This window comes from Nematostella vectensis, chromosome 8, assembly GCF_932526225.1.
Source record: "Nematostella vectensis chromosome 8, jaNemVect1.1, whole genome shotgun sequence".
Classification (NCBI taxonomy): domain Eukaryota; kingdom Metazoa; phylum Cnidaria; class Anthozoa; order Actiniaria; family Edwardsiidae; genus Nematostella; species Nematostella vectensis.
In genome coordinates, this window is record NC_064041.1 from 7,362,848 (window position 1) to 7,379,146 (window position 16,299).

At 41.2% G+C, this 16,299-nt stretch overlaps 2 protein-coding genes across 2 annotated transcripts; one reads left to right on the plus strand and one right to left on the minus strand.

Annotated features, from left to right (window-relative positions):
• LOC5515211 (cholesterol 7-desaturase nvd) lies at nucleotides 1-7,492 on the minus strand. Its single transcript, XM_001635293.3, has 4 exons — nucleotides 6,012-7,492; nucleotides 3,579-3,827; nucleotides 2,519-2,692; nucleotides 1-1,635 (listed from the first exon to the last, which is right to left on the minus strand). The coding sequence occupies exons 1-4, from the start codon at nucleotides 6,807-6,809 to the stop codon at nucleotides 1,456-1,458; spliced, it is 1,401 nt and encodes a 466-aa protein (XP_001635343.2). The 5' UTR covers nucleotides 6,810-7,492; the 3' UTR covers nucleotides 1-1,455.
• Nucleotides 7,493-8,820: 1,328 nt separating this feature from the next.
• LOC5515210 (signal peptidase complex subunit 2) lies at nucleotides 8,821-16,289 on the plus strand. Its single transcript, XM_032384939.2, has 6 exons — nucleotides 8,821-8,932; nucleotides 9,021-9,107; nucleotides 9,860-10,020; nucleotides 13,295-13,388; nucleotides 15,075-15,193; nucleotides 15,747-16,289. Exons 1-6 carry the CDS (start codon nucleotides 8,891-8,893, stop codon nucleotides 15,853-15,855), a joined length of 612 nt encoding a protein of 203 aa, XP_032240830.1. The 5' UTR covers nucleotides 8,821-8,890; the 3' UTR covers nucleotides 15,856-16,289.
• The last annotated feature ends 10 nt before the right edge of the window (nucleotides 16,290-16,299 follow it).

Below are 16,299 nucleotides of genomic sequence, written 5' to 3' on the forward strand. Positions count from 1 at the left end.
TATTATCACAAGTAGCTTTTATTTATCCAAAGTGATGTAGTTAGCAAGTTCCACAAAGTACAAAGGATTAAACGTGCATTAGAAATATATCAATGTGCGTTGGTCATACTATAAGGGCTTTGTGAGCCAAGTGTGCAGAACCCATTGCGACGCGCGCTACCGAGGTCACCTTGACAAGCTTTGTAAAGAACACCAATAAAGATACGGGGAACGTGCTATTTGGTGTAACAAAGGATTGCTTGTGTCCAAATCATAGCACTACAAAATCCTAACTAGGCTAGTTATGAAATTCGTGTTTAGTTGATCAAAATTGAAGTTCTCGCATGGTAATTTGCACTTTATTAAAACATGTATTGGTGGCCACGGTAGCGCGCGTTGCATGGTCAACTTTGTATTGGTGGCCACAATAAAAAGCGCGCGTCGCACCATAAACACATTTTAGCAATATGGGACTTGCGCTAAGAGATCACGTGATTGTTTGGGTGGCAAACTGGCGCTAGGCTTTCAGCGGCAGCAACAAAAAGCAACTTTTTCAGAGCTTACGAAAAAAGGCCAAAATTCTTTATTTTAAAAAGGGTTTAGTTTCATTTATAAAGATATTATTTTTTCGTTGTTATCTGGTGTGACGGGCGCAGACTTTTCTTATTTTTTTGTTCGATAATTTCGGTTTAAATTTGCAACCCAGGTCACGTGATCTCTTAGCGCAAGTCCACTATTTGAGCGCCACAAATTAATACTGTGCTATAAAAAACATTCCCACATGTTCAAAAATCAACTTACGGAGGAATTTGAAATTTCGGGACGTGAGGGAGGGGTGTTAAGCTCAGGAATCTGGGGGGGGAGGGATGCTGATAGGCATATTTAAGTTATCTAGGGGGTCGAGATCGATTTGTTGGGTGACTGAGCACTTTATCAAGTCGATTTTCGGCGTTTTGCGAGCTTTATATGCATTTCACGAGAGACATCAAAAATCAACATCTACTGATTTAAATGCACGAATATAAAAGCACCCCAAAAGCACGAAATACACTGCGTGTATATTCCACGTTCCACCCACTCGGAACTAAAAAGAGGGGTTATCCCCACAGCTATTCAGTATCAGAGTGATGAAAGACAATAAAATAAAAAAAATAAAAATTCTCAGTAGTAAAAAATTCCCTGATTCCGACACTTTTTTAAGATTATATTACTTTTACCTTGCTTTGAAATATATTTTGAATCTGAAATTGAAATCTATACATTCTCCTTAAACAAGACTGAGCCGTTGTACTTGTAGGAGGGGGCGTAAGGGTTGCGAAAACTGCAAAACCGCACAGAAATTGAAGCAGATAAAACAAAACTTTAGTGTTACACAAGTCGGGTCAAGAGATCTAAGAAAATACGCGTCACGGAATCAAGGGGAAGCTCACGACAGTTTAACTGATAAATAACTTATTTCTAGTCAAGTAGACGGGGTCACCAATCCAGCTTGTTGTTGTTACTTGGTTTCTTGTTGCCGGCGTTGAATTTTGGGCTATTTTTGGAGTAGAACTGCGAGTACCACCGCCTGTGCTTCAGGATGAGGTGGTCTTCCTTGACAAGGAGTGGTTTGGACAAGTACTTTTTGTGATTCCATACCATGATGTCCCGTTCAACCTGCAGAGATGGAAGAATAAAACTATGGGTGTTGGAATTTTTAAAGAGGAAAGAAAGGTGAGGTGCGGTGATGTTAGGTAATTTCAGGTAAAGTGACGCATGACGAGGTAAGGTAAGGTAGAAGATGATATGAGTTTATGTGCGGTGTTTTGAGGTAAGGTGAGGTGAGGCGAGGTATGACGAGGTAAGGTAAGGTAGAAGATGATGTGAGTTCATGTGCGGTGTTTTGAGGTAAGGTGAGGCGAGGAGAGTTATGACAAGGTAAGGTAAGGTAGAAGATGATGTGAGTTCATGTGCGGTGTTTTGAAATAAGGTAAGGTGAGGTGAGGTAAGGTAAGGTATGACGAGGTAAGGTAAGGTAGAAGATGAGGTGAGTTCATGTGCGGTGTTTTGAGGTGAGGTAAAGTGAGGCGATGTATGACGAGGTAAGGTAAGGTAGAAGATTATGTGAGTTCATGTGCGGTGTTTTGAGGTAAGGTAAGGTGAGGCGAGGTATGACGAGGTAAGGTAAGATAAAAGATGATGTGAGTTCATGTGCGGTGTTTTGAGGTGAGGTATGGCGTGAGTTCAAGTGCGGTGTTTTGAGGTAAGGTGAGGTGATGACGTTTGATAAGGCAGGTAAGGTAAGAGTTAGCCATCTTATCTGTACAGACGTGAACATCTCGTTCGTTTTTTTTTTTTGTTATTGAGTAGGCTGTGTGTGCTAGGATAACACTGTGTGGCGTAAGGTTATAAACCCAGGTGTTTTAAGATGGCTCGAGGTAAGATGGAGGACTAGCGAGTTACTGAAGTTGAGGCAAAATAAGAAGATGTGTAAACCAAGCCTAAGGTTAGTTGTACGATTTTTAGGGCAAAGGGAGCTCTCATCGTGTCATTTCTATACCTGAATACTCTCGGCGAGAAGAAATGACTTTGCAATACACGTAAACAGCATATTCTCGCCAAATATTCGGTGCGTCATTTTCTGAAGCAGCGGTTCTTGAGGTGTTAAAGTTTGTATCATTACTCCATCCCCGAAACTAGACTTGAAATAAAGATTGACCAAACCAGGACCGACCTACAGCAAAGAGATAGACAGAAACATCAGAAATAGATAGATAGGGTAGTCTAAATAACAATTGGCTTCTGAATACAAGTAATATAATTTTGGCAATCTATCTTCGCTTCAGTTGTTATTAATGAACGCAGTTGGAAGCTGCTAGTGAATTAAGCATTCCTTTCGGAACATCAGTTTAGTTCAGTTTATTATTTTGTCACTTAATACATTTTTTTTAAATAAAGATAATTATAATAATTTACATAGTGTGACAAGGAGGACCGTAAGAAACCGCAAGGCTTATACAAGACGGACCTCCTAAATCTTAACAGAAAATACATATTTGATAGTTCGGACAGTCAGATTAATCATATAAATATTTGGTAGGAGAGCTTTCATATTTTTTTTCATACTAATATGAAAAACACACACACACAAACACAAATCGAGAAAGAAAAAAAAATTAAGAGTTAATAAGAGAAGTCTTTAACTTATTACAAAAAGAGTTAAGCGTTTTGGCAGACTGAATATCAGAAGACAATGAATTGAAATATTTAGGTTCCTGATGTCTTAACGCAAACTTATGTATATTTGTTCTAAACTTTGAAATATGGAACAAGTTAGAGCTTCTCGTGTAATAATCGTGAATTCGAGAGTTCAATTGAAATATCCTGTTAAATATTTGGGGAAGTAACCTATTTTTAAATTGATACATTAACTCACCTATTTGAAATAAAAATAAATAATTGAATTTCAATATGTTTAGATTCCTATATATCGGATCAGTGTGTGCATCATAGGATGCTCCAACAATTATACGTATTGCTCGTTTTTGGAGCATAAGAATACATATAATAATAAAACATGTGGGTGACGTGTGACATGAGGATGACGGTGAAATCCTAACCTGTCTAGCAATGACCCTGAAGTCTAAGAAAGGAATCCTGAAGCCAAACGCGCATGCGTAATGCACGAGCCGTAGCTCAGACACGTGCTTCTGATCACCGTCTAGCGGTGACCACGTGGCCTCCCAGTCGTGATGGAAGTAGTCGATCCATTTGGAGGTGAAGGAATAGCGCAGGTCCTGTCCTGCAAGGATTGGGGAGCTGTGTAGAAAGTTGAAGTGATTCATGTCGGCTGCATTCTCGGGTATTTCCTAGAAAAAAGAAGACCCGGTCAGGGCATTTTACGGTATTTCCCGAAAATGTCAGAGATCAGAGCATCTTGGGTATTTCCTGGAAAAGAAGACACGATCGAGGATTTTACATATTTCCTGGAAAAGAAGAGATAATCAGAGCATTTTCTGTTATTCACTGGATAAGAATAAATGACCAGAGAAGTTTCAATAAGATAATTGTGTAAAGTGATTAAGCCCTTTATGTAGAAGTAACAAAAAAATGCACGAGCGCTACTTAAACGTTTTTAAAGTGTTACATATAGCCTAGAATAGCTCGCTTTCAATTGATACTCCGCCCTTTTATACCTTAAAATTTCAAAACCTATGCTGAATGCAAATCATAATTCAATGAATTGTAAGATCTTATGAGAAATTTCGTTTGTGAAAGGTTTAAGCAGTGACGGGTCCAGGGGTGATTCAGTGGGTTAAATAGAATCAGCTTTTATGAAGTAAAGACCTTGCTTGTCCTTAGAGGAAGTACTTTGAACGGGACTTCGGTAAAGTGTTTTAAATAAATTGCATATCAATAAATGGCTGTCGTTTTTCTAAATGGTGTAAAAGAGCCTGGGGCGAGCGCGCGGGAGATCTGTGATATATATCTAGGCTCCATTTCCAAGATGGCTTCCAGCAAAATCGTAGTAAACACGAATTCCTGCAAGTTTACGAGGAAATTATCGACTTACAAAGCTCAAGAGCGATAAAAAAGCGAAAGAATGATTGAAGCGGACTCCCAAATATGGTATGTAATGCCTAATAAGGAAATGGCCGTGCGAGCTAGAATAACAAGATTGATTGATAATGAACCGCCCTTCCAAAGATCGCCGGCACAGTTAGGGAGCGAGGGGCGCTAGTTGGGTTACCATGACAGCCTCGTAAAGTTAGCCAATAAGAATGCGTGAAACGTGCAATCTAATAGACATTGCTAGATGAACTCTACTAGCGAGGCAAAGAAATGCTTCCTTCCCAGGCTCCTTCAGTCTATTCGGCCACATTTGTTATGACGTCACCTTTTGGTTTTCTGCTAAATAAAAACAAAATCTAGAGAATCACGTTCGGAGAAGTCAGACAGTTTATATACTTTTCCTATTTTTTTTTATTTAGAGTTGTTATATTTATTGAACAAGAGTTTAATGTTGTTATTTCCTGTTTAATCAAGTTTCTCTTTATACAGTATTTTTGTTTGCATTAGAGTTTTGTTACCACTTCATTCATTTAAATGCACGTTTTGTATGTTTTGTATTATTGTTGACGCATTTAATCACGGTAGCTCAAGCTCATTTCACTATGAATAGTCATAGTGGGGGACAAAAAAATCATTAATCCTGTGACATCGCTGCCGAAGGTCTCCAAACTCAGTCGAGTAATAAAAAGCACAACAAGTAAGTCATTAAAGTCTTTTTTTATTTATAAAAACGAATTTTGACCGTAAAAGTCCATATAAATCCTGAGCTTGGGCTCTAAGCCCGTAGCCAGGGGGGGTTCGGGGGATTCGAAAGAACCCCCCACTCGACTGGAAGGTCCGCTCTGATGAAGGAAAATTGAGTACCACTGCGAGCTAGGGCGAGCTTCCTAAGAGAGAAGGTCCGCTAAAAGAGCCCCCCCCCCCCCCCCCCCCCCCCCCCCGCTTAAAATCCTGGCTACGGGCCTTGGCTCTACCTGTGATTTAACAAAAGACCTGAGGTTGTTTATATCAACATGATATATCAACACCACGGGGAACATAGCGATAAATAACAAGTGACAAATTAGAAAAGCTATTATGCCTGGGAACATAATTAAGCAAGTAGATCTTTTTTCTAGTCGTGACAATTGTAATTGTTGTATTTGATGAGTTTCGAGGGTCACATAGTTTTAAAAGATTCAGCTAAAAATAAAGCGAACCAAAACTCTTTTGATAAAATTAGCGGTTTAACAGTCCAACGAGCGAATGGTATGTATATGAATTAGTTTTAGGATGAACAAGTCTTTAATTTAATATTGCAAAACGGCAAAAAAAATGTTGTCACCTTTTTATTGTACTTTAAGGTGACAGCTGTGTGACATGTTTTGAAAATCTATTGTTTATTATATGCTAACAAGCATCAGGCATCAATTCTATGTAAATAGAGGAGACGGCTTTAGATTGCCCATCGGGGGTAGATTATGACTGATAGTAAAACTCACCTCAATGTGACAATTGACAAAATGTTCGGTGAAACCTCTGTAAGTCCATTTTCCGCTTGTGACGTCTTCGATTTCTTCAGGCAACCAAGAGGGTTCGACTTCTTCCGCGTGATACCACATCAGAATTGATCCATTTCTCTCTAAGCAAGGCCAGGACTTTACCTTGGCATACTCTGGGATGTTCTTACTGTAGGGGATCTCGCTGCATTTACCGTCATCTCCTCGAAACTTCCAGCCATGAAAAGGGCACTGTAGACAATTTCCAACTACTTGGCCTCCGACGCCGAGGTTAGCGCCTAGGTGCGGACAATATGCATCTACGATACAAACAACCCCATCTTCGCCTCTAAACACGGCTAGATTCTCGCCAAGACAGCTCACGTGTTTGACATTACCAACCTTCAGGTCTTGGGAACCCATAACTTCGAACCAACCGTTCGGGAATACAGGTGGGAAGTCACCAGCATTTTTCAAGCGGCGTGTATGCTCTGCAACGTCTCTTAAAGTGTGTCGCTCATCTGGGATGTATCCTGCCTCTTCAAGTCGCCGCGTTAAAATTATCGGTGAAAATAAAAGTTTACAGAGTTTGACTACTATGCGAGTAGCAATGAAACAAACTGCGGCGAGTGCAAATGCCATAAATGGGTTCAAATTTTTTACTAAACCACCCCACGACGGGAGAAAATTAGTGAAGACTTCACCAGAAAGTCCTAGCAACGATAGGTTATCCATTATAAACGAATTCCCTTCAACCAGGGCGACCAGAACGGAGAAATATACCGCGAATACCTCAAACATTTCAGTACACAAAACTAAGCTTCCGCTTTCTGTTTGGATATGGTCTAGTTGTAAAGCTCGTGTGTGAAGTGTTTGTTTTCACTAGTATATCTATTCGTCAGAAAAGCGCTGTTATGATTGGTTGATCCTTTAGTATCTATTGACTTATGGAAAGTACGACACAAATGGTAATTACTTCAGAAAATTAAGGGGTTCTAATGTTTACCTTCGACATCAGAAGCAAAATCTCAAGATTAAAATAGAGTGATGTAAGATTAGGAATAGGCTAGCATTTATATTCATACTTAATGTTTCAGTTTTGATTGAAATGCAAAATAAGATTATTCCCGCGCTCAATTATCCGGAATAATTAACAAGCTCTCATTGTTTTTCACCGTCAATTTATACCAAAGGAGTGCCTTTGTGCACGTTGCGGCTGGCAACCATGCGAAGCGAAGAATTAACGGAATTATTTGCTATGAAATTTTGGATTTCGAAACATAGGCCGCTGCCATTTCTTTATCGCTAGAACTGTTTATTAAATAAAAGGCGCCACTCAGGGTATTGTCAAACGTGACGTCATTAGATAACGTGATAGAGGACACACAACAAATAACGACAATTCTCTTACGGTGTTCAAATGCACAGAAAAATATCAGTAAGTTACATCTTGGAGTGGAATAGACACAGGACAACGTTTTTCTCTATTTCATGTTTTACTTCGTGAAATAAAACGAAAACGGTCCACGGAAATGTGTAGTGATAAGTTTCGAAACTTTTTCAGAATTAAGAGGAAGTCTATTTTGACATATTCAAACACAAACGCTAAACAACACGCCTGCGGTATCATAATGTCCGCACAACATTTGATCGATTTGAACATATGTGAAAAATAATGTGCAAAGTTTGCGAAGTTAGGGGGTTATTTGAAACGGAACTTCACAATTCAATTCCTAAGCAACTCGAGGTAACTGTCTGTATAATGGAGTACAAGGGAAACTTGTATAGCTATAGAAATTCAAACTAAATACAAAACTTTTAGGACTACTATTATGATAAACAACGCGTCCTAAGCTTGATACACATGCTGTGCTGTTGTAAGGGCGAAAAGCGATTAACAAAAAATTCCTTTAAAAGGAATTCCGGGTTCTGCCTTGGTTTTTATTGCTTCAATCACCAAATGACGACATGGACTTATGAAGGTACAAGCCGAGTTATAAATCCAGCGACAAAACGCAGCGTCAATAACAAAACAGAAAACGAGGTAAAAACCTTCTAAAATATCATGCTGTGATATCACGCCTAGGGTTTTTTTCTGCAAAATCAGTGGCGGACCAAAGATGTGGAGATAAAATACACCCCCTCCCTCCCCTTTCGAAAAACCCTGTGCCAGTTTATGCGAAGAGGTTAAGATGCTATCATGAGCCAGCCCTAGGGGTTGAGCCAGATTTTGCCATATCAATATTTGGGTGACCTTCAAACCTGCTCGGTCAATCTCTTGGAGGCCTGGGTCTCAGGGCTTTTCAAGACTATAAAGATAAAGATTTGACCAAGCGATCAATTTTTTCTTGACAAATTCTTGCCGCGAGTCTCATATTGACAGGAATCAGCATTTTTCACCATGTTTTCTGGAGATCAGGGAGCGAAAAAAACTTTAGCTCTTCTTAATATGGGCATCAATGTCCATAAAAGGCAATACAAACGAAGGATACTATCCATGGGGAATATGCACTGGGGGTTCGTACACCCCTCCAATATTTTCGAAAATAATAAGGAAATAACCAGTAAGGGCGTAGCTGTGCCCCCAATATTTTTGTAATCGTCTCTGTATTGTGCCCATTCAAAATTTTGAGGCCTGCTACGGCCCTGAATTGTGATGTCTGGTCTTTTGGTAAAGTAGCGCTTCACTCTTCCAACAACTTTAAAAAAAATGTTTGTTGTAGTGGATTTGTATACAAAATAATTCATATACACGTGCACTAAACTACATTTTGTGACACTTCTATTTCTTCCTATTTCTTCCTCGAGCGCCCTCATCCCCAGTCTTACTCTGAATCTTAGGCGCATGTCAGCGGTCTATCGCCTAGCCTAACAAAGAAAAAATGGCGTCGAAAAAATCAAAAAATAACTGGGGTTTGAGCACTGTAAGATCTAAGTATATTTATCGATTGCTTACAAAATGTATTCTTTATGGCTTTAATTGTCTAACCTTTTTGCTGATTGTGTTAATAGTGGACTGTTGACCCCGAAAAGCCGGTGAAAGTTGACAAATGGGACGGAAATGCTGTGAAGAACGCACTCGACGACGCCGCTAAAAAGGTACAAAGATATTAAAACTTTCTCCCGGAATAATCTTATTTCTTCTTAGAATAACTTATGCATCAAAAGTCAACTCGTTTACCGCCGAGATTGTTTAAACGGAAGATAATATAACTTTTTGGAATCGTACACCTACTTTAGTACACGTCAGCTTATCGTTTGCGGTTCGTTAGAACACTTTATAATGGAAATTAGCGGGTGTTCTATGAGTCAAGTTATTTGGTGTTTTTTTTTTAAAGACATCTTGAAAATATTTTATACTCACTTACAGAGTTTTACAGGGTGTGTGGTTATTTATATCTTGTATTCACACTTTCTGAACCCCCCTCCCCCCACCCGCCCCAGCCCCACACGCATCCTTGCCCATTTTCTAGAAAAGAAATAAGCGTCCATAGGAAGTAGCTTTTGGTACATGATAACACCAAAACAACACAACAAGTTTGTAAGTGTCTCACATTTTGTGATTCGCAGTGGTTAGGTATGTACCCTCTTAAAATAAAGCTAAAACTGCTGCCACTGCTTTTCTAGGATTCAACTGTGGATAGTATTTGTGAAGTTTCCTCTCTAAAAATTGACTGTTCTGATTCCAGAATATAAACAATAACAAACAAATTAGTGGCTGATTAGCTTTCTTTAAACACTATTAAGCAGTCTTCTGATTGACACTTCTATTCTCAATGTGTCTGCCTATTATAGAAGCAATTATGTTCTGATTTATGTTAACAGTTATTTTGTTTGTTTTATGTCTACAGGTTTTAACAGAAAGATTTGGCTACCAAGAAGACCACAAATTGACTGATATTAGACTTGGCATATGCACCATCTCTTGCTTGTTTGCACTCGGGGCACTTGCCTACGACTACCTCTACCCATTTCCTGCTTCTAAGCCTGCGCTTATTTTCTGTGTTCTATCATATCCTTTTCAATTTAAAACAGTTCTTTTTTATGAGTAGAAGATCTAGGAGGGTGTGCATGGTTCCAAACCCCTAGGAGCTGCCTAGGGAAAGGGCTCAGAAGAATGCTACAAAGTTTTTACCCTTGACTGCTTGCCTACACCACCATCTCTCATGTCTTTATTTGGTGCTCAGAAAATGCAGGAATACATATACCAAGGGTAGAAGCTAACAACACCCAAAGATACCAACACTTCCTAAATACACTTCTTAAGTACCAATTTGACAACAATGCAACTTTTGGTCATTGTGTGTTTAGTAGAAGTGCATTCCTGATACACCTTCGCATAAACGTCTCCACTCTTATGCTGGATAAAATGATCAACCCCCAAAAATACTTTTTTTCTACCAAAAGGAATCCTGGTAATTTTTTTACCTCCCCCTTGGTTCTAGGGGTTATCAGTTTTAAATGTTTTTTTTTTACTGTGACATTTTTGTGATCTATTCCAGGTTGCTGTTTTGAAAACATTTCAGTAGCTTTAGAATAATTCTGCTTTCTTTTAAAAAGGAATTATCTTTTTAAGGGGATTCATATTTAAAATTGACCTATTGTACAGGGATTGTTCCAAAAGTAACCTGCTCAGAGCCTTGCACATGTCTCAGCTAGGCACAAGCCAGGTGTTAGTACCCTACTCTCAGAGCCTTGCACATGTGTCAGCTAGGCACAAGCCAAGTGTTAGTACCCTACTCTCAGAGCCTTGCACATGTGTCAGCTAGGCACAAGCCAAATGTTAGCACCCTACTCTCAGAGCCTTGCACATGTGTCAGCTAGGCACAAACCAAGTGTTAGCACCCTACTCTCAGAGCCTTGCACATGTGTCAGCTAGGCACAAACCAAGTGTTAGCACCCTACTCTCAGAGCCTTGCACATGTGTCAGCTAGGCACAAGCCAAGTGTTAGAACCCTACTCTCAGAGCCTTGCACATGTGTCAGCTAGGCACAAGCCAAGTGTTAGCACCCTTCTCTCAGAGCCTTGCTGTGTCAGCTAGGCACAAGCCAAGGGTTAGCACCCTACTCTCACAGCCTTGCACATGTGTCAGCTAGGCACAAACCAAGTGTTAGCACCCTACTCTCAGAGCCTTGCACATGTGTCAGCTAGGCACAAGTCTAGTGTTAGCACCCTACTCTCAGAGCCTTGCACATGTGTCAGCTAGGCACAAGCCAGGTGTTAGTACCCTACTCTCAGAGCCTTGCACATGTGTCAGCTAGGCACAAGCCAAGTGTTAGCACCCTACTCTCAGAGCCTTGCACATGTGTCAGCTAGGCACAAGCCAAGTGCTAGTACCCTACTCTCAGAGCCTTGCTGTGTCAGCTAGGCACAAGCCAAGGGTTAGTACCCTACTCTCACAGCCTTGCACATGTGTCAGCTAGGCACAAGCCAAGTGTTAGTACCCTACTCTCAGAGCCTTGCACATGTGTCAGCTAGGCACAAGCCAAGTGTTAGCACCCTACTCTCAGAGCCTTGCACATGTGTCAGCTAGGCACAAGCCAAGTGTTAGCACCCTACTCTCAGAGCCTTGCACATGTGTCAGCTAGGCACAAGCCAAGTGTTAGCACCCTACTCTCAGAGCCTTGCACATGTGTCAGCTAGGCACAAGCCAAGTGTTAGCACCCTACTCTCAGAGCCTTGCACATGTGTCAGCTAGGCACAAGCCAAGTGTTAGCACCCTACTCTCAGAGCCTTGCACATGTGTCAGCTAGGCACAAGCCAAGTGTTAGTACCCTACTCTCAGAGCCTTGCACATGTGTCAGCTAGGCACAAGCCAAGTGTTAGCACCCTACTCTCAGAGCCTTGCACATGTGTCAGCTAGGCACAAGCCAAGTGTTAGCACCCTACTCTCAGAGCCTTGCACATGTCTCAGCTAGGCACAAGCCAAGTGTTAGCACCCTACTCTCAGAGCCTTGCACATGTGTCAGCTAGGCACAAGCCAAGTGTTAGCACCCTACTCTCAGAGCCTTGCACATGTGTCAGCTAGGCACAAGCCAAGTGTTAGCACCCTACTCTCAGAGCCTTGCACATGTGTCAGCTAGGCACAAGCCAGGTGTTAGCACCCTACTCTCAGAGCCTTGCACATGTCTCAGCTAGGCACAAGCCAGGTGTTAGTACCCTACTCTCAGAGCCTTGCACATGTGTCAGCTAGGCACAAGCCAAGTGTTAGCACCCTACTCTCAGAGCCTTGCACATGTCTCAGCTAGGCACAAGCCAGGTGTTAGCACCCTACTCTCAGAGCCTTGCACATGTGTCAGCTAGGCACAAGCCAAGTGTTAGCACACTACTCTCAGAGCCTTGCACATGTGTCAGCTAGGCACAAGCCAAGTGTTAGCACCCTACTCTCAGAGCCTTGCACATGTGTCAGCTAGGCACAAGCCAAATGGTAGCACCCTACTCTCAGAGCCTTGCACATGTGTCAGCTAGGCACAAGCCAAGTGTTAGCACCCTACTCTCAGAGCCTTGCACATGTGTCAGCTAGGCACAAGCCAAGTGTTAGTACCCTACTCTCAGAGCCTTGCTGTGTCAGCTAGGCACAAGCCAAGGGTTAGTACCCTACTCTCACAGCCTTGCACATGTGTCAGCTAGGCACAAGCCAAGTGTTAGTACCCTACTCTCAGAGCCTTGCACATGTGTCAGCTAGGCACAAGCCAAGTGTTAGCACCCTACTCTCAGAGCCTTGCACATGTGTCAGCTAGGCACAAGCCAAGTGTTAGCACCCTACTCTCAGAGCCTTGCACATGTGTCAGCTAGGCACAAGCCAAGTGTTAGCACCCAACTCTCAGAGCCTTGCACATGTGTCAGCTAGGCACAAACCAAGTGTTAGCACCCTACTCTCAGAGCCTTGCACATGTGTCAGCTAGGCACAAGCCAAGTGTTAGCACCCAACTCTCAGAGCCTTGCACATGTGTCAGCTAGGCACAAGCCAAGTGTTAGCACCCTACTCTCAGAGCCTTGCTGTGTCAGCTAGGCACAAGCCAAGGGTTAGTACCCTACTCTCACAGCCTTGCACATGTGTCAGCTAGGCACAAGCCAAGTGTTAGCACCCAACTCTCAGAGCCTTGCACATGTGTCAGCTAGGCACAAGCCAGTGTTAAACTTGAATAGCTACTCTACTTCCAATGATTTGGGACCAGGAAAGTTATACAGTTTTTTTCTTAACAAAAAGCAAAGAGGAAATTTCATTTTTTGGTGATTTAAAAATATCATTCTTAATAGGATATTTAAACCTTGACATTTGTTACATATTTTACTATGATGACAATTCTTACCATGTTCACCACATTCAAGGAGAAGAATTACATTATGTTTGCAATTGAAAAAGATGACGCTGGGGTGGTGAGTATGCTTTCATCACAGAGAGAGGATTTACAGTCTTTTTGTTAGTCTTTTCAAGCAGGACCCCTCTAAGATTCCAAGTATACCTTGTATTGGTAATAGACAAAAAGCATTTTTCTGCCATTGTGTTTGGATTACCAAAGAAGTCATGTTAACGAGGGCCCTTTAAATGAACCCAAGCATACTGCACTTTTCAACTATTTCAAAGCCTCTCACCAGCTCTCATGTCAGATTTGAACATGATGATGAAGTCAATAAAAGCTGCTGAGAGTGTTTGCAAGTGCACAATTGAGAATAAAAGTTAGCACTTGTGTTAACTCTCATCTACTTGTTTCCAGAGGGCTGCTAACTATTGCATAACATTCTTGTTTTGATCCTCTATTATTTTGAAATTCACAGTATAAAGCTTCTTATAAGATTTTTGCTAGAAAACCAAAGAGCTTTTTAATGCTCTGCATGTCCCCTGTATTTATGCCTTAGCATAATTCCAATACAAGCCCAGGTGTAGAACTTAATCTAAAAGAAGGGATTTCAACAGCATTGATCCATCTGGTTGATCTGTTGGTATGATTCATCCTGCTGATCTGCCTGGTTTAATCATCTAGTTAATCTGTCTCATTCATCCGTCTGTTTGATCCACTTGGTTGATCTAGTTGATCCATCCAGTTGATCTGTCTAGTTGATCCATCCAGTTGATCTGTCTAGTTGTTACATCCAGTTGATCTGTCTAGTTGATCCATCCAGTTGATCTGTCTAGTTGATCCATCCAGTTGATCTGTCTAGTTGATCCATCCAGTTGATCTGTCTAGTTGTTCCATCCAGTTGATCTGTCTAGTTGTTCCATCCAGTTGATCTGTCTAGTTGATCCATCCAGTTGATCTGTCTAGTTGTTCCATCCAGTTGATCTGTCTAGTTGTTCCATCCAGTTGATCTGTCTAGTTGTTCCATCCAGTTGATCTGTCTAGTTGATCCATCCAGTTGATCTGTCTAGTTGATCCATCCAGTTGATCTGTCTAGTTGATCCATCCAGTTGATCTGTCTAGTTGATCCATCCAGTTGATCTGTCTAGTTGATCCATCCAGTTGATCTGTCTAGTTGATCCATCCAGTTGATCTGTCTAGTTGATCCATCCAGTTGATCTGTCTAGTTGATCCATCCAGTTGATCTGTCTAGTTGATCCATCCAGTTGATCTGTCTAGTTGTTCCATCCAGTTTATCTGTCTAGTTGCTCCATCCAGTTGATCTGTCTAGTTGATCCATCCAGTTGATCTGTCTAGTTGTTACATCCAGTTGATCTGTCTAGTTGATCCATCCAGTTGATCTGTCTAGTTGATCCATCCAGTTGATCTGTCTAGTTTATCCATCCAGTTGATCTGTCTAGTTGTTCCATCCAGTTGATCTGTCTAGTTGTTCCATCCAGTTTATCTGTCTAGTTGATCCATCCAGTTGATCTGTCTAGTTGTTCCATCCAGTTGATCTGTCTAGTTGTTCCATCCAGTTGATCTGTCTAGTTGATCCATCCAGTTGATCTGTCTAGTTGATCCATCCAGTTGATCTGTCTAGTTGATCCATCCAGTTGATTTGTCTAGTTGATCCATCCAGTTGATCTGTCTAGTTGATCCATCTGGTTGATCTGTGTAGTTACGTGAATATGTTGTGATCTGACTTGTATGCCTTGTTCGTCAGGGTCCTGATCACATGTGGACTCTGAGATCATCTCTAAAGCGCTATGACCCCAACTACATGCTGACCATGAGCTACAAAGATGGGGAAACCAATAGGGAAAGAGAGCAGTCTCTTGAAAAGTGAGTTAGTTTCAAACAAGAAAATAGTTAGGTGAAAAATATTCAAATCAGGAAATTGTTTAAGCCCTCCCTATGGAAAACCTGAGTTCTGGGAGGCATGCCCTTCTGAACCATGAACTTTAAAAAGGAGTAAGTTGATGGTATCTCAGGCCCGTAAACAGGGGGGTTGAAGGGGTGTACCCCCACTACAACGGACAGTCCATTTCCGTTTTGCAATAGAAAAGCTATTTGTAGACAAACCTATAAAGCATAAGCGAATTAGATTAAAAAGGCTTTCTAGAACACTCTGTTCTATCATAAATCTGTAGGTCAAACACATTTGTAGCCAAATCTTAATAATAAACGTCCCTTGGAGATACTGCAATGGCGTAAAAAATCGGGGGTGGTCAGATTTTTATCAGAAAACTCACCCCCCCCCCCCCCCCCCCCGGAAAATTTTTTGTCCATTTTTTCGACTTTCGCACCCCTCCCCCCTCCCCCAAAAATAACCCTGGGTACGGGCTGTATCTTAATCTGTTTTAACGAGGCTCATAATATTTTTTTCTTGTTTCAGGTCTGTTGCCTCGTGGTTCGACGAGAATGGAGTCCTAATCTTTGAGCTCTTTGAGAAAGATGTAAAAGAGCTTCACCAGAGCTTGTGTGCAGAAAAGAAAGACAAGTAAAGCGGACAGATACTCGAAAAATAAATAAAATAAAAATACATGAAAACAGCGCTTTATTGGAAGATTACTCAGCACTTTATGGCCGGTTCACACTGTGACATAAGAATAACTTATAAAGAATAATTGTGTGTGAATGCGACATAAGGGGAAGTCGATGACAATCACCCGCTGGCGCCTTGCGACGGATCTTATGTTTTTGTGATTTGCCTGTTCATACATAGAAGTTCTCAAAATGGGCGGTGGATTTCTTTTGCCTGTTTCTGCTTATATGTTTACTGATGTCATCATGATTCATGATGTCATCATGATTCATAATTGACATTTTCGAGCCAACAAAGTAAAAGAAATTCTCAAGCTCTTTGATGGCTATTCTCTATAGAAGTGATGTTTGTACATGTACATCTCCAGCCTAATAAAGAAATATCTCTAGAAAAGTTCAATTTC

What these genes read in the sequence shown, in the direction of transcription:
- LOC5515210 (XM_032384939.2), top strand. Translation starts at nt 8,891, where the DNA reads ATGGCGTCGAAAAAATCAAAAAATAACTGGGGTTTGAGCACT. An exon ending in CTTATTTTCTGTGTTCTATC is followed by an intron (nt 10,021 to 13,294) that starts ATATCCTTTTCA and finishes GACATTTGTTAC; the next exon opens with ATATTTTACTATGATGACAA. An exon ending in AAAAAGATGACGCTGGGGTG is followed by an intron (nt 13,389 to 15,074) that starts GTGAGTATGCTT and finishes CTTGTTCGTCAG; the next exon opens with GGTCCTGATCACATGTGGAC.
- LOC5515211 (XM_001635293.3), bottom strand. Translation starts at nt 6,809, where the DNA reads ATGTTTGAGGTATTCGCGGTATATTTCTCCGTTCTGGTCGCCCTGGTT. An exon ending in TTGTCAATTGTCACATTGAG is followed by an intron (nt 3,828 to 6,011) that starts GTGAGTTTTACT and finishes TCTTTTTTCTAG; the next exon opens with GAAATACCCGAGAATGCAGC. An exon ending in TCAGGGTCATTGCTAGACAG is followed by an intron (nt 2,693 to 3,578) that starts GTTAGGATTTCA and finishes TCTTTGCTGTAG; the next exon opens with GTCGGTCCTGGTTTGGTCAA.